Source organism: Phodopus roborovskii, unplaced genomic scaffold (assembly GCF_943737965.1).
Source record: "Phodopus roborovskii unplaced genomic scaffold, PHOROB, whole genome shotgun sequence".
Taxonomy (NCBI): Eukaryota; Metazoa; Chordata; class Mammalia; order Rodentia; family Cricetidae; genus Phodopus; species Phodopus roborovskii.
Genome location: NW_026126566.1, coordinates 4,369,594 through 4,390,404, shown reverse-complemented (window position 1 = coordinate 4,390,404; position 20,811 = coordinate 4,369,594). Strand labels below are relative to the sequence as shown.

At 45.1% G+C, this 20,811-nt stretch overlaps 2 protein-coding genes across 3 annotated transcripts in view; both read left to right on the top strand.

Moving 5' to 3' along the window:
• The window catches only part of Stard4 (StAR related lipid transfer domain containing 4), a 1,044,307-nt gene that overhangs the window by 348,035 nt on the left and 675,461 nt on the right, over nt 1-20,811 (top strand). The window lies entirely within an intron of this gene.
• Nucleotides 4,207-20,811, top strand: part of Epb41l4a (erythrocyte membrane protein band 4.1 like 4A) — a 188,272-nt gene continuing 171,667 nt past the window's right edge. Inside the window, exons 1-2 of one of the 2 annotated variants that reach the window (XM_051202348.1) lie at nt 4,207-4,353; nt 4,713-5,145. In XM_051202348.1, coding sequence (XP_051058305.1) covers nt 5,047-5,145 — 99 coding nt within the window. In that variant the 5' untranslated portion in view covers nt 4,207-4,353; nt 4,713-5,046. The remainder of the gene's footprint in view (nt 4,354-4,712; nt 5,146-20,811) is intronic. The other variant, XM_051202347.1, reaches the window with a different exon arrangement.

The window sequence follows — 20,811 nt, the reverse complement described above, 5'->3', positions numbered from 1 at the left end:
GCTGTCTACAAGGACCAAGCAGCATGGTCCCTACAGGAGCCTGCCGCTTCCCTCACCCCTGAGCCTGGTCTCCTTGTGTTCTTTATTAAAATTTATATCTTCTAAAACTAATAATCTTATAGTTACTTGGCCACAGGCATAATATTCAAGAAATAAAATTGATAAAAAAAACAAAACAAAACAACAGGAAACAGAATTCATGGTTTTTCCACAAAGCGCTAATTCACTACGGGTATCTTCTCATTCGTAGGTCCAGTCCTTACGCTCATTTAAGAGATGATATCAGGGCCCATGTTCACAACCCTCGGCTCACAACTGTCCCTAACGCCAGTTTTAGGGGATCTCATACATTCTTTTGGCCTCTGAGGGCAAACAGTGCACAAATATACATATGGGCAAAACACCCAGACACATACAATTAAATTTAAAAAATGAGGTGATATCATACCCAGCCCTTTGTCTTTTTCTAGATGATTTAAAAACATATATGTAGGTAATAAAGAGGTAACATATAGGGAATGACAGGATACAAAATTGCAGCAAGTTGTCTGTTCTGGTCAGTGCACCAATCCCACATACCTCTCCATGGAGGAAATGAGTGTTTTCAGTTTCTCTTGGCAAAGTCTTAATCAGAAAGCTAGACGTGAGTTCAGAGGTCATTTACTCCAGATGTTTCTTTGCTAGCTGATATGTTGGGCTGTTCCTTCCTGGGGTTATTGCCTTTAAAGAGTAGCAATGTGGAAAAACATGGAATTCGGCATGTTGAACATACTCTGGAATAACTGTGACACATATCCTAAAGCCCTTATCTGACTGATGAACAGGCTGAGGTCCAAGAGATGACGGGACATCTTCAAGGTCATATAACCTCATTCAAAATAAAAGCAGTGATGAGATAACCAAATAGGCTAATTTCTCTATTGTTTTCTTCATGTTTTATGGAGTGACTAACACGTGACTAAGTTGTCATTGTTGATATATTTTATCCAGGGAGGAAACCAGAACATACTAACTAGATAAAATAATCAATACATTAAAAACCTATGTTGGTACTTAGAAAAGGTATTCCATTTCTGACTGAAGTCCAGTTTCACTAAGGAATAATTTGACAGAGTTCATGTTTTAGAATAAGAATACCACCCCCCCCCTTTTGGCTTAAAATTTTCACTGGGCATTGCAAAAACTTTAAATTTCCTTTTAAAAACACGAGAAGGTAGTGCCTGGGTCTGCAGATCGCAGGATCAAGATCTGACATTTTCTTTTCTCACTTTCTTTTACCATTGCAACCAATATAGCATGTTTATATCACAAAAACAGAGAAAAACGGGGCCAGTGAAATGGCTCAGTGGGCAAAGGTACTTGCAGTTAAGCCTGAAGAGCTGAGTTGGATTCTTAGGGCCCACATCGTGAGAGGAGAGAATCAACTCTCAAAAGTTGTCGCTGGCTTCTACCTGTCTGCACCATAGATCAACAAAAAGTTTAAATGTAATGAAAGAAAATCCAAACCCAAAACAAACCCTTCCAATTGTACATATTTATGTGAGGTCCTTGTTTTTTTAAACCTTTGATAATTTTCCATGTCAGTGCATTATATGGCTATTTAATCTTTTTTGTATACTGTCATATGTGTATACAATGTTCAACTTTAACTTCCTATTATTGGACATTTAGACTGTTCAAAACATTTTAATATTAGAAGTGATATAATAAATACCTTTTCCCATTTATCTGGGGTTTTGCTTTGGTTTAAATTCGTAGATGCTGAATGTCTGGATCAAAGTGCACACGTATTTAAAATATTATATTCATGTCAGGTTGCATTCCAACAATGTACCCAGATATGATACTTGTTTGTATGTATGCAGTATGTATGTATGTGTATACATGTGTGCACATGCATGTGGCGGCCAGAGATTGATGTGGGGCATTTTTAATTGCTTCCCAAATTGTCTTTTGATATCGTTTCTTGTTAAACCTGGCATGCAGGCTAGACTGGCGGCCAGGGAGCTCCAGGGATCTCCTGACATCTTCCCCCTTTGTGATAAGGTTACAGGTGTGTGATTATGGTCATAGGTTTCTATTGGGTGCCATGGATCTGACCTCAAGTAATATGCTTGCACAGCAGGCACTTTGCTGCCTGAGCTATTGCATCATCCCCTTTCTCCCTTTTATCCCACTTTGCCAGTCTTTGGAACATCTCTCAATTAAACAGGCGAAAGGTAAGAATCTGTTGTTTAGAAAATTGAAAACAAACAAACAACAACCCCAAATCTCAAGATCCTAAAAGGATAAGACTTCTCAAGTAGCCTGTGTTTGAGCGGAGAAGGGAGGTTAGGGTGTTTCAAACTTCTAAACCATTTATACAAAGTATAAGCCATCTCAATGCACTCACCAATAAAGACTTTGCTTTAAAATCGCCCAAGAACTCTCAGTAATTCTAAAGAGCCTTTATCTGGAGAGCATACAGGAGAAGAAACAGCTTGCAAGGCAGGGCAGTCTTGGGAAGTGAGTGTCCTTGTAATGTGGGCTACAGCCTTGAGGCATTTCTATAGATGCCATCTTGGACTTCAGTCCTTGGAAGGGACGAGCACTGGTTAGTGACATAGCCATGAATGAGTCAGAAGGCAGGACAGTCTTAAAAAGTGAATGTGCCCAGGCACATTATTAGAGAGAAAAGGAGTATGTTGTCCAAGTAGCATAGGCAATAGTATTACAAAACCCAAGCAAGGATAATTCCTTTCCTTAAAAGCTATTCTCTCTGTTGGGACCAATTTGACAGGGTCTTCAATAATGGATGATGAGATTAACAGAGAGGCTACCAGTGAAGAATGAATCATCCTCCAAATAATGTGTAAATTATTAGCAACAACTTTTTTGGGGGAAGGTAACTTCTACTGGTTTGCAAAATGTCCTTATATCAATGGTAGAAGTTGCTGGAAATGGAAATTCTCAAGGCTCTAGACCTACTTAAAAACTGTGAGGTTCAGGCCAGGAATCTGTGGGTTTCCAAGTCTTCATGGTGATTCTGCCGCCTTACTTGCTCACATTTAAGTAATGAAATTATTTATCAATGTTTTTTAATTTTTTTCTTTTTTCAAATTATCATTAAATTTCAGAAGTTTGGAAAATGTACAGTTTGACTAGAATCTCAAAGCTTGCTTCAGTTTCCAGAAACGTTAGAAGATAATATTTATCTGGAAGTTTGGCAAGGAAAAGTGAGGTTTCATACGAAGTCCTTTGTGGGAATCACTGTTGACAACTATGCCCAACTGTTTCAAAACTGTCTTTTACTGTGTTGCTGTGAACACAAAGTTTTTACTTAAGTGCATTTTTTCTTTTTTTTCTTTGTGTGTGTGTGTGTGTGTGTGTGTGTGTGTGTGTGTGTGTGTGTGGGTGTGGGTGTTTTGACCATTCAGGCTAACAAGTGGTGGAAGTTGGGAATTCCTACCTGATGCCAAGTTCTTTCTCTTTTTATTAGTCAATACCAAACAGAGTTCTGAGAGACACCTCCCGCGGTGCGTGCTCCCCCCCCCCCCCCAGCTTCCTGTGACTGCTGTTGACATTAATTCGCGCTACTTCCCAGCTAGAGAGCTCAGGTTGCACCTGCTCCCTGGGCCAGCGGGGGTTCTGTGTCTTCAATGGTAAGCCGGTGTTGCCTGTGCACGGACACGGGGACCCACCAGGGGTCACTGCAGCCTCAGAGCTATTGTGCCTACCAGTGCCTGGCCCCGGCCGGCCGCGCGGAGGGCGTGGGACTGGGACAGCAGAACGCAGGGGTCGGAGCAGAATTGCTCCCTGGCGGCCTAGAACCAACCTCCAGGTCTCCCAGGGAAACGAACGCAGTGACCTGGCGACGGCCGCGCGGCTCCAGTGCAGCGCACGCGTTCTCGCAGGGACCTGCCGGCAGCCGGCCAGACTGACCACCTCCGCCCCGCCCTCCGCCCCAGCGCAGACCCCGCCCAGAAGGGGCGCTCGGCTCGTCGTCCCGCGGATCCTGCTTCGGCTCGGTGGCTTTTTGCGGTCGCCCCGAGTCCGGGGCCCTCTGCACCTGGGTCGCTCCCGCCCACGGCCCCGCCCCGCGCGCCGCCAAGAACTTTCCCTGGAGCCTCGGCGGCCTGGGTGCCGGGGTTCTGTCGCGCCCGCCCGCCCGCCCGCCCGCCCGCCCGCCCGCTCGCCCGCAGGTCCTCCGACGCCCGGCTTTTCAGTACATTCGTCAGGAGCGGAGTTCGGTTCCGGTGGCAGGGCGTTCGGGGGAGCAGCGCTTGAACTTGGCCATCTCCGCGGGATGAGTTCGGGGACTCTCAGACGGAAGCCGCGGCCGGCGACTAGCTGACCTCCCCCCGGCTGGTTTTGGTGAGGAGCCCTGGCCGGTCCTCCGCGCTCCCGGGCTGGATGTGAGAGTGGCGGAGGGAGTGGCGACCTGGCCCTGCGTCCCAGGCTGGGGGTCGTGGCCACCCCCGACACAAAAGAGAAGCTGAGCGCTTTCTGCTCTGTCGGGGTGGGTGGGTGGGTGCGGGGCGGGGTCGGCGCTGGCAGTGCGCGCTGGGTTGGGGACTCGGGAGCTGCGGCAGGGGAATCGCTCCAGTGCTTGTACGGATCTGGCGCTGCCTAGTACCGAGGGGCATTCAAACCCAGGAAGGGTCTGGAGCGCCCGGCTCGCTCTTTTCGTGTCTCTGGCTGGCCGGCCCTAACCAGGCGACTCCTCTCCCCAGGTCGCCGCCCCAGTCTTCAGAAGAGGAGCCACAGCCGCAGGATGCGCGGGGACACGCCGCTCCCGACGCCCAGTTCGGCGGGCGCTTCCCGGGCGGCTCCGGGCCCCTGACGCTCCGGGGTGCGCTCGCCCTCCCGCCTCCGCTCTCCGAGCTTCTCGGGGTGCCCTCGGATCGACCGCAGGACCCCAACGCTCGCCCCGAGGGCCCCACCCAGACCCGCGCCTCTCGCCCTCTCCACGGCGCGCACAATAAATTAATGCTTCGCGCTTGAGGGGAGGAGGCGGCGGGCACCGCGGTCGCTGCTCTCGCCTGGCTGGAGACGCTTTCAGCCGTCATGGGCTGTTTCTGCGCCGTTCCGGAAGAATTCTACTGCGAAGTTTTGCTTCTAGACGAGTCCAAGCTCACCCTCACCACCCAGCAGCAGGGTATCAAGGTAGGTACGGCCTGGGCACGGTGCGGGGACCGCGACGTGGGGGTCCGCGGCTTTGTCTCAAGACTGTCATCGGTCTAGCCCCGCCGCCGGTGCAAAGGCGGGGCAGCAGCTGGCGGCCTCAGACAGAGCAGGGAGTCTGGAGATGCGCTAACTTGGAGTTGCCTAGAAAAGTAACTGCAGTCTCAAAGGGTTCTGGACACCCCAACTTCCAGCAGCAATTAGAGGTCTGGCGAGGGAGACAGACTGCCCACTCCCGGCCTCCCCCAGAAGCTCTTAGGCCCCTCGCAGCTCCCAGACAGGCGCAGAATTGAACGGACAGGCTGCACCCCACTCCGGTGCTGGACGCGTGCTTCTCGGCTTCGTGGAAGCACTCCCTCCCCCGTAGTAGTCTTGGGGAAAGTAAACTAATGCATTCACTCGCTGAAACATTTATCAGTCGTCGTGATTGTGTTCCTGGGATTTGTAGCTGGGTTGTAGCTGGGGAATGCTACATTTGCCCTGAAAACAATTTTCTTTCCGCTAGGGAGCTGTTTTTTTTTGTTTTTTTTTTGTTTTAATCTTCACATTTAAGTAAACATCTCACAAAGCAAATCCGTGATCGGTTTGCTTCTGTTTGTAGTCATCAAAAATGTATTGCTGCTTGTAACCTAGAAAGCCTACGAGCTTGCACCCGACCCACTTCCTTAATTTTAATGAGTGCACTTTTTTCTTTTTTTTAAATACATGACAACCTGAGGATGCGCCTGCGCGTTTGTTTCGCTTTTCCAACAATTTAACTACCAAGGAGCTAGGAATACGGTGTGTGTGTTTTGTCTTTCTCCTTCAGTATTAAACCAGTGAGGCATTTTAGTTAAGGCAGCTGTGGAGTCTGCAGGTCGGGTGTGTCCGCCCTCCGTTCTCCCCTGTGTTCCCCCCCCCCTCCCCGCCCCGCGTCCGGGAGCTGTGTGTCTGGGGATAGAGTTCATGATGCCCTGTTCCCTCTCCTAGTCCTGTCATTTCAGAAGGTACACGCATGAGGTAGGTTTTGAGCATTTCCTTGGAGAGTCTGTTTTGATTACCTCAATGCCCACCAGAAAACTGTTCCTGGCTAGAAGCCTCTTCGTGGATGCTGCCAGTTTGGGCATACAGAATTAGAATTTCATGGGTGTAATCCTCTTGCAGAACAAAGGCCAAACTGACCAATTAAAACTAAAACACTTAAGGCCTTGCTTTGGGAAATCGTTTTGAATAGTGTTCCAGCAATTATAAGACACAAAATTCAATCAGATTCTCATCTTTTGGTTTTTCCCAACAGCAATAAAACAGTATTTGGAGGGACAGTGTTGGTTTTATATTTTTAACTTTTTTCTATGGACACAGACACACACACACCCTCACAGCCTATGGAAGCAGGGGAAAACAAAACCTTACTGTGCAATATGATAGGACATTTTTGTTGTGCACAAAACAGGTCAAAATAAAAGCAAAAAAAACAAAACAAAACAAAAAAACAAGAAAAAAGGGACAGTTTCTGATAATGCAGACAGATTCCCTGGTGTGGGAACAATCAGAGAACGATAAGTTATGATCTGATACTAAGCCAGCAAAGAGATCTTTCTGAAGTGCAAAGGATAAATGCATCTGGAATCTAGAGTCATCTGCAGCAAGAGCTCCCCGTTTAATCATGAAAGCCATGCCCCTCTGAGCTGTGGCTTGTGTAGATTATTCTGTCAGGAGAGCAGCCAAGACTTGGGATCAAATAGAGTACGTTTGTTAGAGAAACGTGAATCCAAAATCCTGATTCATACTTACTTTTAGTAAATCCATAGTATTTACCTTGTTTTACAAATGGGTTAAAAGTTGGCGAGTGATTCATAGGCAACAATAACTTCAGGTTAGTGTTATTTTGGCTGAGTGCCTGGTAACTGAACAGTATTTAAAGCAGACTTTGGTTGGAAGTAATCATTTCCCCACAAGCTTGGCCTTTTTTGGTGTCACAAAAGCATGCCATGCTGATTTTGATGTCTGTGTGTGTAACACAGATGTCTCATGGAGTTAACCACATTATCTGCAACTACTGTACCTCCTTAAAAATGTGTGCATTAGGACCCATCTACCTGTGTAATGTACTAAATTAAGCTTTTGTATGTTTACCAGTGGTATGAGGTTTGCAAAAGCATCTCCTGTGTAAATGGTACACAGACATTGATTAAACATGTGTGCTATGCTATACATAATTGGCTTTTTAAAACTTAATCTTCTTACCCTTCCCATATTATGACATACAGGTATCAGTTAATTTATATGCATATTTGAATTTTGTTTGTGTTGATATTTTGCCTGCATGCATGTCTTAAGAGGCTGTCTGATCCTTTGGAACAGGAATTACAGATGGTTGTTAGCTGCTCTGTGGGTGCTGAGAATTGAACCCTGGTCCTCTGGAAGATTAGCCAGTGCTCTTAACCGATGAACCATCTCTCCAGCCCCAGTTACTGTATACTAATTCGATAAAACTAGCTCCTACTTTAGTTCACAGGTGAACAGTTACTTCACATTCAATAACCAATAGCTACTATACAGTGTTCTGCACTGGGATAGTTTACTTTATGTCTTTGGCTATCCCTAATTAAAATCAAAGTTTCTGAAAGGTCCAAGTGTTACTAAGGGAGAAGAGGTTGCCCACCTCTATTGGAGAGCAGAGACAAAGTGTCCAATCTTTAGATCTTAGAAATGTAGAGATTGGATGAAAAAAACTCAAGGGTTTTGTGGTAACCAGGCAGAGAAAAGGTTAGGCCAGAATTCTCCCAGCAGTGTGCTTGAGATTTAAAGCTTGGAAAATTGACAAAAATTTAACTCTAGTTGAAGTAATTATACCAAGAAGTACATCGCTTCTAAATACTGGAAGGAAAATAAGAAAAAGGGTGAAAAGTAATGGAGAAACCGAAAGCATGGTTGCTGATAGTGGGCGAAAACCGATTCCCAACTTTTTTTATATTTTATACCTCTTATGTTACTGAAAACACTCTGTTTTGTTTTGCTTTGTTTTAGACAGGGTTTCTCTGTGTAGCTCTGTAGACCAGGCTGGCCTTGAACTCACAGAGATCTGCCTGCCTCTGTCTCCTGAGTGCTGGATTCAAAGGTGTGCACCACCACTGCCTGGCTTTAAAGTACATTTTAAGGGCTGATGAGTTGGCTCTGTGTAAAGATGTCTGTTCAGCATCTCTGAGGATCTGAGTTTGATCATATAAGGGTTGAAGGAGAGAACAAACTATACAGAGTTGCCCTTTAACTTCCATGTGTGTGCTGTGACACATACCCGTAAATAATAATAAATGCAAGTCTTTAAAAAAGTACTTTGTGAGATTTTTGTGACACCCCTTTTTCATATTCTCAGGGGAAATGGGAAGCACCATGGCATCTAATGCCGTCTTGTGACCTCTAAGAGCATCAGGCATGCACATGGTACACATACACGCAGGCAAACACACACATGAAAATATAAAACTGTAACAATTAAATAAGGACCACTGATTTTGCATTAGAATTATTCATGAATTTTATGTTTCTTTAGGCAGGGTCTTTCATCATAGCCCAGACTGGCCTTGAGCTTACCTTCCTGCCTCAGTCTTCCAGGTGGTGAGGTTGTCGAGCAGGCAGGAGCCACCACACCTAGGCTGTGTTCTGTTTCAATAGAAGGAAATTTACCCATCCCTATGTGGTTTGCTTAAGAATTTTCTTGTGAAAATATGAAAAATAAAAGAGAACTATCCTTGGGACTGAAGATATGGCTCAGTGGCTAAGAGCACTTATCCGGTCTTGAAGGGGACCACAGTTTGGCTCCCAGACCCCTCTGCAACTGCATTTCTAGGGATACCTTCTGACCTCCACAGGCTCCTGTATGCACTTGGTGTGCATACATCCATGCAGCTGCATACACATCCACACAAAATAAAATAAATAGGAAAAGAGAAATGTCTTCGCATTTTCATTATAATAATGCATTATGTTAGAAGAAGGATTATAGCTATCAAATGTAGACATGGGAGAGACGCTTGGTAAAATGTTATTTTGTGTGCACCTGTTGAAAAGTAATCCTTAGATCTATTTATGTACTGAATTATAGATTGAAGAGTTAGTCATGAAGACATTTTTCATAATGTATATTAAGATTTCTCAGTGGAAAAATATGTGTTCTGGTAGAAAGCAGTTCAGTGCAAGGGTGATAGCTACACACTTTAAATGTTCAAGAAACATCATTTAACTAGACAAAGGTTTTCTGTTTAAAAAGGAATTAGAAAAATAAAAGACACTATGTTTTTTTGTATCCATTCTAGTGTTACTTAGACACTTGCATTCTTCCTGTAGAGGTTACTTCACTTGCCAGGCAGGAAGTCTTTTTCATTCAGTCTCTTGCTTGAGCCTGATCTGAGGTTTAAAGACCCCAGTTTATAGACACTAAGAGCTATCGGTTGTGTGTGTTCAGTATAACAATAGCGTTTGGCTGTTTGTTCTCTGCTGCTATCTCTTCAGCTTACTGAAGTAAGACTTTCTTCTGTGACTGGCCTCAGTTTGGGGTAATGCTTGTTCTGGGGAACTTTTGTTAGACCCTTTGTGGGTCTCTGTGCAGAGAGAGGTGGAACATTTTCTTTTTCTTTTCAAAAGCAAAACTTGGATGAGGTTCAAACTATTTTTCTGGATTGTTCTTTGAGGAGCAAATGATGTGAAAAAAAGTGATGAGGGGGTGATTGTAAATTTGATACTTAGAATTGGTATGCAGATATGAAAAAGATTAGTATTTTCATTTTAGCAAGGTTTGCTCCTCTGAGTGAATAATAATGTTCTTGTTTTTCTTAGATGTGATGACTAAATTAATGAATCTAACTTGGCAGTAAGCTAGGAAGTCCATTAACTGAGAAACATATTTATATGTCTAAGTCTCTTGTCTGAATGTATGTCTGTGTACCATGTGGATGCCTGCTAGTGTCCACAGAGGCCAGAAGAGTGTGTTGGATCCCTTGGAACTGGAGTTATAGATGGTTGTGAGCTGCCACATGGGTGCTGGGAACTGAACCTGGCCCTTTGGAAGAGCAACCAATGCTCTTAACCCCTAGGCCATATTTCCAGCCTCTGCACTAACTTAAAAAAAAAAAAAAAATGCATCATATAATCTATCCAGTTAAAATGTACAGTTAAATGTACATTAAATGTTAAATGTACATTAAGTATTAAATGTATAGTTAAAATGTACATTCACTGTTAAGTACTGTTAATGCCCTACCTATTCTGAAGTTCCTGTGTGAGTACTGTGAATCAGTTTTGATCCTCTAATCAGAACCTTTCCAAGGAACCTGAAAAAAGTAGTGTAGGTAAGGGTTTAAAGTATATGCATCTCATGAAGAATTCTAAGTTTCCTTTTACTTGGACTGGTAAGGAAAACTCAGAAGGTCGGGCAGGTGGCAGGGAGTGAAAAGTGATAGTTTGCATAAATTGTATTAAGCATATGAGTACCAATATATTTTGATATCTACTGTCTAACTTACAAACTCGGGCACCTTTTAAACAAACATAGGTTGAAGGAAGTGACCCTGAAAGTGACATTTCTGTTAATATAAGCTAGATTTGGAGCTTTAGAAGATACTTGTCATGTCAGAGCCTCTGTAAAATAGGCTCCTTGCACATTCTTTGTCCTCCAATGTGGTGAGCAGCAGAACATATTGGGTTCACTCTTGCCTCTTTCTAGTCTTTTGTAGTGACTCATTCCTGTCTAGAGAGAAATTCGTCCTACAGCCTCTCACTCTAGTAATTGACTGCTGCAGCCCTCTTTGTCCAGTGGTTTGCTTGTGCCCAGACAGCATTGCCCTCAGTTTCCCAGACATTCCAGACCCTCCTCAGGCATTGTACACAGGGCTCCTGCTGATTGCTATGTACCCATTTGCCTTTCCCTAAACATCGCCTCGTCTGAACCAGGCTTCAAGACTTGAATCAAGTGTCTCATCTGCTAAGAAAATTTCAGCTGAGCCTGACTAGGTAGAATTACTCTGTCTCGGCACCCAACATACTCCAAGCATTTCTGGACTCCTCTGTCTCTTCCTGTAGCTTGCGAGCCCATGCCTGTGATTCCGGCAGCTAGGGCTGTACGAGTCATGTAATAGATGCTTATTAACTATAATTTGAATAGAGGGGAGAATGGAATGCTTGCAGTTGGAATGGGTTACATTGAAAATCTTTACTATAGATAATGACATTCCTTTGCCATTTTATTTTTGTTAGAAAAGACTGCAGAATAAAGTGAGTTTCACTGTGAAAAAAATCTGTTGCCAAGATACTCTAGTTTTTATATTGATAATGGGCAGAGTATGAGAAGGTTCCGTGGACTGAGTGCATGTGGCACACTGAAGAGCTGATTGGCAGCTGTTACAGAAAACATGAGTCACACATTTTTTTTTTTTCCTTGTAGAATGGGTGGGGAGAGGGGGTTGAGAGACTGGGACTCATGAAGTCCTGGCTGTCCTCAAAGTGGCTGTGCCTGAGGGTTCCCTCAGTTTCTGATCCTCCTGCCTCTACTTCTCAGGCCGTGTGTCTTACCTTTCTCTTCCAAGTGTAGCATTCTCCTTCTAGAAGAAGCACAGATTTCACGAATGGCTGGCGAGTCTCACTTTCCGGTGGTCTCCTGTTGAGAATGTTGCTGCTAGTACCACAGTGTGAATCCTTATAATTAGGCAGTTCTGCTTTAATTTTTAATATCACTCTTCTGCTCATTTTACTCTTGAAGCTGCATAGATCTCATTTGGTACTGTTCTCAGTCTTAATAAAAGTCTGTGTGTGTATGTGTGTGCGAGTAAAAAGATTTTTTTTTTTCCAGTCTGATGTGGGGGGCATTTGTCTGCAGGCCTGTGTAGCTGTGCCCTGTCTGAGTTCCGGCTGTGCCCCTCTGTCTTTCTGAGACTGCTTGGTGGAGTGTTAGCTCTGACGTGTGGACCCCTGTAAAGCTGGTATGTGTTGCTCCTGGTCATCTTGTGCTAGGTTGCAGCAACTGCCATTCACTGTGCATTTTGTTTGTAAGTCTCACATATTAAGGCTAAATAGACACCTGTTATCACATGTCCTAGGTGAAGACAAGGTGTGTTAAGTTCAGGAACCAGTCAGTTTACTTTGTGACTCAAGAAGCTTGTAGCTACAGTTTGGAGAGTCTATACCAGTTTCAAAAAAAAAAAAAAAAGAATTGCATTCCTCTGCCCCCTGAGCTGTGTATGCACTCCTTGTGTGTTTTCTTTTCCATTCTTACTTAACCCTGCCTATTGTTAATACCTTTGTCTGTAACCAAACACTCACAAGAGATCCCCAAGGGCTGAATGGCTCCTCCTCCAGAGAGGCTGCAGACTTGAAAGGACTAGCTGCTTTTCCAAAGAGTGAGAAGTCTGTTTCCTAGCAGAGGAGGTTGGTACTCCAAGAGGAAGTCAGGGACTGAAGTGCTGGGTGGGAGTCTCTGCTAGCCATCCTAGCCCACTGGGACAATAGCAGAGAGGTCAGATAGCAAGGGAGGGACCAGCCAACTGAGACTAGAGAGGGAGTGAAACCAAATTCTGCCATGGATTTAGAAAGGTCACATTCTGAGCCCGCACAGAGCAGTCAGGGACACTGAGTTCCAAGATTTGTGTGGAGCATCTTATTTAGAGTTCAGCACATGCCTGCAATCCCAGCAGCCAGGAGGCAGAGGGCAGGAACATTACCACGAGATAAAAGCCAGCCTAGTCAACAGATGCAAGTTCTAGGACAGCAAGTGAGATTGGGTCACAAACTAAACTGGAGTCCAGATTTCCACACAGACCTGAAGGCCAGGTTTGTGAGCTAACTATAGCAACTGATTGTGTGTCAAGATTCTCTCCCCAGTTTGCCCTTCATTCAGAAACAAAGTTGAGAAACAGTCTTGGCCCTTTGCTACATCAAATATCACTTCTCAAAACTGGCTTTGCTCCCCATCACCCCTGCTTCTGGCTTAGTGTGGGTTCACACTTTGTGGGCAGGCCAGCCTCTTCTCTAGGGGTGTGTACATGTCTCTAGTCCTTCTCTATACTTCCTGTCATGTCTGCCACATATGGACAGCTCTTCTCGAGTCAGCCTCATTTTCCTCATCTGTATGTTGAGGAACATGGTAACCGCCTCGTAGGATGATTGTGAAAATCTGAAAATAGGCTTTTAGGCACGTAAGATCAAAGATACTCAATAAGTGGTGTGTGTATGTATATAATATTATTTCAAAATATATTTGCTTCTCACTTGCAATTTGGAAATGTTAACCCCTCCCCCCTTTACCCATCATGACATAGTTTTTAGGAGTCTCTGAGAGGTGTGGGTTGGAACAGTCAAGGACTGACATGGGTATGACTTAAGGTAACAGCAAAGGAGAAGGGGGGAGGAAATAAAACCTGGAAGATGTCTAGGAGTTGGGAAGAATGTGGGAATCTAAGGGTCGTGGTCCAGGAGTAGAGCATGTTGTTGGTAACCTTCAGCACCCACAGTTCACCTCCTGATGCAGCTGCTCCTTGCTGTAGCCATTGGCCCTGGGAGGAAGTTGGTCCAGCCCTGAGGATAATTGCTCTAGAGGTGTGTCTGCTGCCACTGCAGTCCAGGACAGCGCAGACTCATGCTGACTCATAGGCGCATGGGCACGCTTGCTGGTGAGAGTGCTTCTGGGAAAGTGGGACTCAACTTCCCATCTAGACATTACCATATGTACATATCCCTTCCTTATAGCCAGAACCATCGGCCATTGACTACAGGCTGTAGACCACAGTGACTCCTAGGATGATGGCTAAGAGGAAGACAGAAGTGACTGTGGTGTCTCTGGTCTACCCTGAGGCTTCTCTCTCTCCCGGGATTCCCTCGTGGAGGAGCTAACATACATGCAGCAGGACATCTGTTACTGGGGACCACTATATCTTGAGAGAATGGAGCATGAAACTGTTCCCCAAGCTGGGGCTCAGGATGGCGGCAGTCAAGAAGTAAGGAGGGCATAAGCTTCCGCTGCCCAGTGCAGTAGGCAGTCAGAAATGCAGTGCGGGTAATGAGGAAGTTGGCATTGAGGTCTGCTGATACGCACTCCACATGGAAGGGTAAAGATGTGGTGTTTGAGCATCCCAGGGTTAGCTGAGACAGTATGGGTTCTATCCACTGGAACAAGAATGGTTTCTTCTCAGGTGAGCGAGTCTGACAAACCAGCAGTGTCTGCGACTGTCCACTCTCCACCGCTGTCCTCAGTATCCCTGCCCTCCTCCCCCATTCATTCTGTTCTTTACTCCTCTGCTTGCTCATTCTGGTCTTGCTGTTCAGTTAAACCAAACTGCTCCCATGTTTTTGAATGCTCCACATTCCTGCTATTCATGTCTCTGCCTGGGAAGGGCTAGCTCACCTTGCCTGCTTGGGAGAGCCCCAGAATTCCTCTCAGGAGCAACCCTCCTCCTGAAGACTTCTTCGTGGAGAGCCCGGAAGCCTCTTCGGACGTTCATCAAGCTGACATCTCACTGAAGATGTTCCTGTACTTTCCTGCCCACCTTGCTGGGGGGGTATAATGGAATGAGGGGGTGTATTTAGATGTAGGTGATTTGGCTGCCAGTCTCCTTCCCAATTGTCAGCACCATTGGTGTGGACAAGTCACTTTCTCTGAGTGTGCATCCATGTCTTGAGATGTTGAATATGAAACTGTTCACACTGGACCTCATGGGTGAGTGGTAACTGCTGTTCACCCCAGGCCTCTGGACCTCGTGGGCCGTAGCTATTGTTACTAGGCTGGGAAGCCCTGAGGGACGACACTAGGCTTTTTATATGGGATTCCCCAGTCAAGCCATTGTGGGATGATAGACATCAATTTGTTAGTGTTGATTGGATGAATTAATCTGAACAGGAAGATATACCTCTTTATAGATATAAGCAGATGAATTTAAAAAAGGACATTTCCCTCTTTTGCTTTTTTAGGTTTTTTGGGCATAAGTAATATGCCTGCTTGACTTTCCAGCTACTATGTTAGGAAAATTATCACTTGTACGTGGATATAGTGCTCATCTGTTGCCTTGAAACATATTGACAAGTTTCTAGTGATTTGTTCCAAGCAAGGTAATGTGTCATGGTTCCCCTACCCCCACAATGATCTAGATCTGCTAGAAGACAGTGAACACACATGGTTTCCAGCATCACCTTCAACTCAAAACTTTAGGGATTCTTACTAGGGTTGCAGGTTAAAACCCAAGGAGCAGCAATGGCTTTTTATTGTAGAGTTGGACTGAGATCCCTGGTGACTGAGGAAAGTCATAGTAAGTCTTGAAACTGTTGTAGTATGAGCTGTATGGACTTGTCCAAATTATGTATCTTTAAAGCCCACAGTTATTAAGACATTTGAAAAATCCCAGTGCAGGCTACAGAATCTTCCTTTGGAAAGAGTGTCAAGGGTCTAGAATCTGGATAGTGCTGTAGCACTAAAAATCTTTAATGCAAACTCATTTGTTTGTTGTTGTTTTTCTATCAGCTGCTCGTTCTGTTGACCAGTAATTCAGCTGCTTGACCCTCTGCAAGCACTCATTTACCTCACTTAATTTGCCTCCAGAAAGGCTTCTTGAAAGGGTGGCAGAGAGAGTGGAGAAGAGGGCATAAATTCTAACACTGGATTTCATTTAGAATGTTAGGCTATATTCTGCAGGCGAGGGAGCAGGGCTCAGAGTGAGACGGAGTTGCCAGAGCCCAGACATTTTTGTCTATTCTGTCCTCTTCATTCTTGCCTTGCTGCTCACCCCCCTTGCTGTGGTGCTCCCCTCTCCCCTTGCCTTGGTGCTCCCCCCTCCCCCCTTGCCTTGGTGCTCCCCTCCCCCCTTGCCTTGGTGCTCCCCTCCCCCCTTGCCTTTGTCCTCCCCTCTCCCCTCCTTGCCTTGGTCCTCCCCTCCCCCCTCCTTGCCTTGGTCCTCCCCACCCCCTCCTTGCCTTGGTCCTCCCCTCCCCCTCCTTGCCTTGGTCCTCCCCTCCCCCCTCCTTGCCTTGCTGCTCCCCTCCCCCCTCCTTGCCTTGGTCCTCCCCTCCCCCTTCCTTGCCTTGCTGCTCCCCTCCCCCCTCCTTGCCTTGGTCCTCCCCTCCCCCTCCTTGCCTTGCTGCTCCCCTCCCCCCTCCTTGCCTTGGTGCTCCCCCCTCCTTGCCTTGGTGCTCCCCCCTCCTTGCCTCGGTGCTCACCCGACCTCCCCTTCCTTGCAGCATGGGAGAAAGGAAAGAGCGAGAGTTGATCTCAGAAGGCAGAGGCCAGGATTTATTGACATCACTCAGGTTTGCTGCCTATCTTCCATACTCCCAACCCTTCAGCCCCTTCCCTCAGCACTGTGGTCTGTCCTGAGCACCTGTGTAGTGTTGCTGCTTGCACTTGAGGGCCTCTTCAGGCCCGTTCTTCTTTTGTTAACTTTATATAAGAAATGGCAGTGTGGGATTTCTTTGCAGAATGATAGTCACTGCCATGCATTTCAATTTTTTTCATCTTTTTGAAAATAACTTATTTGAGAAGAAAAGCATAATTTATCTCAGCAGAGTTTTGAGGATGAGTTACAGTGGACTTTTTTTTTTTGTCTTTATTTTAATAAAGCCTTTGTGCTTTGCTCTGAGTCTGTACAACTCCATGCTGACTCACTCTAGGAGGAAAAGTGAAAACTGGCCAGTGACCCTTCTTATTGCCTAGGGCGAGATGCGGAGGGGGGAGAGAGAGAGACAGATACACACTGAGAGAGACAGAGAGAGGCAGAGAGACAGAGAGACACAGAGAGAAGCAGACAGAGACAGAGAGACAGACAGAGCGAGAGAATTGTCCAGTTGGAAGATTCAGATGGACTGATGGACATTTCCCCGATAACCATTATTTCAACATCAATATCATTATTCTAGATTATTTCCTACTTAGCTGTTGTTTACTGGGGGATAAGTAGATTTTCCTCAATTTCTCAGAAAGCCATCCTTTTTCTTTTAGATACTTGAAAGCTATGTTCTAGAACATTTCTTTGAAAACAAATAGATTTTGAGTGTGGTGGTTTGAATCGGTATGGCCCCCATAGACTCATGCATTTGAATACTTGGCCCATAGGGAGTGGCAGCATTAGGAGGTGTAGCCTTGTTGGAGGAAGTGTGTCACTGTGGAGGCAGGCTTTGAGGACTCATATATACTCATGTCTTGCCCAGAGTGATAGTCCACTTCCTGTTACCTGCGGATCAAGATGTAGAATTCTCAGCTCCTTCTCCAGCACCATGTCTGCCTGTATGCTGCTCTTCCCCACCATGATGATAACGGACTGAACCTCTGAACTATAAGCCAACCCCAGTTAAATCTTTTCCTTTATAAGAGTTCCCATGGTCATTGGGTCTCTTCACAGAAATAGAAACTAACACAGAGTATAAGGGTATTTTGGGGTCTGAAACAATACTATTTGTCTGTAATTGTATACACAACTTTGTGAACTCATCTGTATAAGAATTTATTCAGAGTTTATTGTATGCTTAGTATCAGGGTTACTGTTGGCTATAATTAAGCAAAAGGGAGACTTCTGTGCAGAAGAAGTGTAAGTGCTAGGTGGCAGGATGACACTCTGTTATGAAACAGCAGTGGATACACCACAGGGCAGCTTATGTGGGAGATTCCAGTGTGCACAGACATTATTACAGGAAATGTTTCTTGTGTGTCTGAGTGAGGTTAATCAAGAATGGAGCTTTAGAAGGAAGTGTTTATTAGATGTGAGCGTTTTCTAATAGACTCAGTAGGGTGCTTGGAGTAATTAATCACATCATCTGCAAATAGGGGTAGTTTGACTTTCCCTCTCCTATTGTTATATCTTCTATGTGTTTCTCTTGTCTAATTGTTAAAGCTAAGACTTCTAACTCTATACTGAATAGGAGAGGGAGAGTGGACAGTCTTGTGTTGCTCCTGATTTTAGAGGACATGCTTCCAATTTGTCTCCATTTAATATAATGTTAGCTTTGGTTTGTTAGCTATCACCTTTATTATTTTGAGATATGTTCCATCTATTCCAAAACTCCCCAGAACTTTTATCATGCAGGCATGTTGAACTTTGTCAAATGCTTTTTCAGCATCTATTGAAATGATTAAGTGTGGTTTCAGTCCTTGAATTTGTTTATATGGTGTGTTTGTTATATTTGTTGATTTATGTATGATGGACCCACCTTGCCTTTTGGGGATGAAGCCCACTTGGTCATAATGTATAATCTTTCTATTGTGTTACTGAATTTGGTTTGCAAGTGTTATGGTTAAGAGCTTTTGCATCTATGGTCATGAAAGTGTTTAATTGTGACCAGGGTTTAGGAGGGATAGGAGTCCATTACTGTCATGGTGGGGACATCGCTGGAGCAGCAGCTGAGGACCCCCCCCCCCCCAGTGCTGATGCACAGACAGGAAGCAGAAAGCACCCTCCTCCAGTGACACATCTTCTCCACCAGGGTCACACCTCCTAATCCTTCCCAGATAGTTCCACCACCTGAGGCCCAGGTGTTCAAAGATATGAGCCTATGTGAGCAATTCTTCAAACCACCACAGTGACAGCAGCCAACCTTGATGTGAGAAGGTTTTGAAGAGCAGAAGGCAGGAATCGCTGGGTTCTGTCTTTCAGATGGACTGCTAGGTGGCTAGCCTGTTGTATAATATTTTGTTTGTGGTCTGACAAGGTTTGCCTGGTGATCAGAGGGTAGAGCTAGCCACTAGTTAACCATAGAATCTGGGCAGTGGTGGCACATACCTTTAATTCCAGTACTCAAGCCGTGGAGACAGGGATTGACAAGGTGGAGTGGAGACAGGATCCCAGCCCTTTTGGTTTGATCCGGAGAGGTAAGAGGTCCCTGGTGGCTGCTCCTCTGACTCTCTGATCTTTCAGGTTATTACCCTGACACCTGACTCTGAGTTTTTATTGATAAGATTAATTAGATTTACGCTTTACTAGTCTTCAAGTGTCTGGCATGAAAGACGAAAGCTTCAGCTTCCATATAGTTTTGGACTATATACTCAGGAGAAGCTCTTGATTTTGGCTGCCTGAACATGATGACTTGTGAGAATGGTCTGTGTCTCTGTAGGCTGCCTAGATTAGAGCTGCATGAACATAAATAGAGACATGAATTGGGTTGAAGAAGACGGGAGTGTCGGGGTTTGTCAGATTAGCCCTGCACTGGGTGTCTGGGGTGGGGACCTTTTAAGCAACCTGGATCTTGTCTAGAATTATTCATTAGATAACTAATATTTCATCAACACATGGTCAAAGTACTTTTATTGAGTGGGAGAAGAAAAGAAAATAAAAATCTGGGTTTCTTTCCCTCTACCTTTAGTTCGCGTTGGGAAGACACATCATTCATGGTGATGGTGTCTCCATTAGCAAAATGAAGTGGCTGCCGAAATCATCCCATTAGTGTTACATGTATCGGGGCTCAAGGATGGAGATGGCTGACAAACTTGCACAAGTGCCGTGGAGTGTTAGTGGCTGTTTTGTAGCTCCATTGTTCACTCACTAGTGACTTCTGACACACTTATTGGTGACCTCTGGCACACTCACTTATTAGTGACCTCTAGCACATTAATAGGTGATCTCAGGCATACTCATTGGTGACCCCTGGCACACTCACTCACTCACTAGTGACCTCAGGCACACTCACTGGTCATCTCTGGCACATTCACTGGTGACCTCTGGCACACTCACTGGTTACTTCTGGCACACACACTATTGACCTTTGGCACGCTGTTTAAGTCCAGGCTGGAGTTTTATGGCCAGTGGGGTGGAAATGGTAACAGTATCTACTCTTTATTCCCTTGAAGGCTGAATGCAGTGACACATTGTAACAATGCACATATGAGATTAAAGTTAGTTTCCATTGTTATGGAGCCATGTAGTGCTGCCTTAAAAGTAAGAAGTCACGATTTGTAATGTTTTAAACAGTTCTACACTCTAAGTTATGGTTTTGCAAAAAGGGTTTCTTGTATTTGCATTTCCCAGTTAGTAAGCTGATTTGCTGAGTTGGAGACAACTTAGAAAAGAACAACTCTCGTTTTGGGTGTGGGTAGGTATGTGCATGTGTTGTGTGTATGTTCTGTGAACCTGTGTGTGCACCAGTGTGCATGAATGTGAAGGCCACTCTTGTTCATTTCAGTTAGGACATCATTAAGTTAAAGTTTAGCATTGTAGTAGTTTGAATCAGGATCATGAGAACTTTGCTAGATCATTTCTTTTAGAATATTGGTCCAGCAAACCCTGAAGAGCTTTCCCGTAGAGTGCTTGGAAGCTGTTGTGTACACCCAGAGGAGCAGAATGTGAGAGTGTCAGAGAAATGTCAGTGTTGACACTGCATAGTGACACATCCTGAGGACGGTCCCGAAGGAGAGCAGGCTCCGCTGACAGCAGGCCAGTTCTCTTAGGCTTCCAGGGTCCTCTGGGAACGATGCTGGAGAAACAAACCCAGGGCCCCATGTGTATTATCAGGTTATAAAACCTTGAGCTTTCCTCCCATTTGAAAATGCTGTCCTTTTCCCTTTTCTTACGAGCCGCAGGAGAAAGGGAAGTGACTTCACCTTGAAATGCATTAAGGGCTGGGGTGGGTCATGTTTAAGGCTAAACAACTAACTGCTCTCCATAAAACCCTTTATTTTCTTTTTAAATTACTGTTTTCAAAAGATGAACA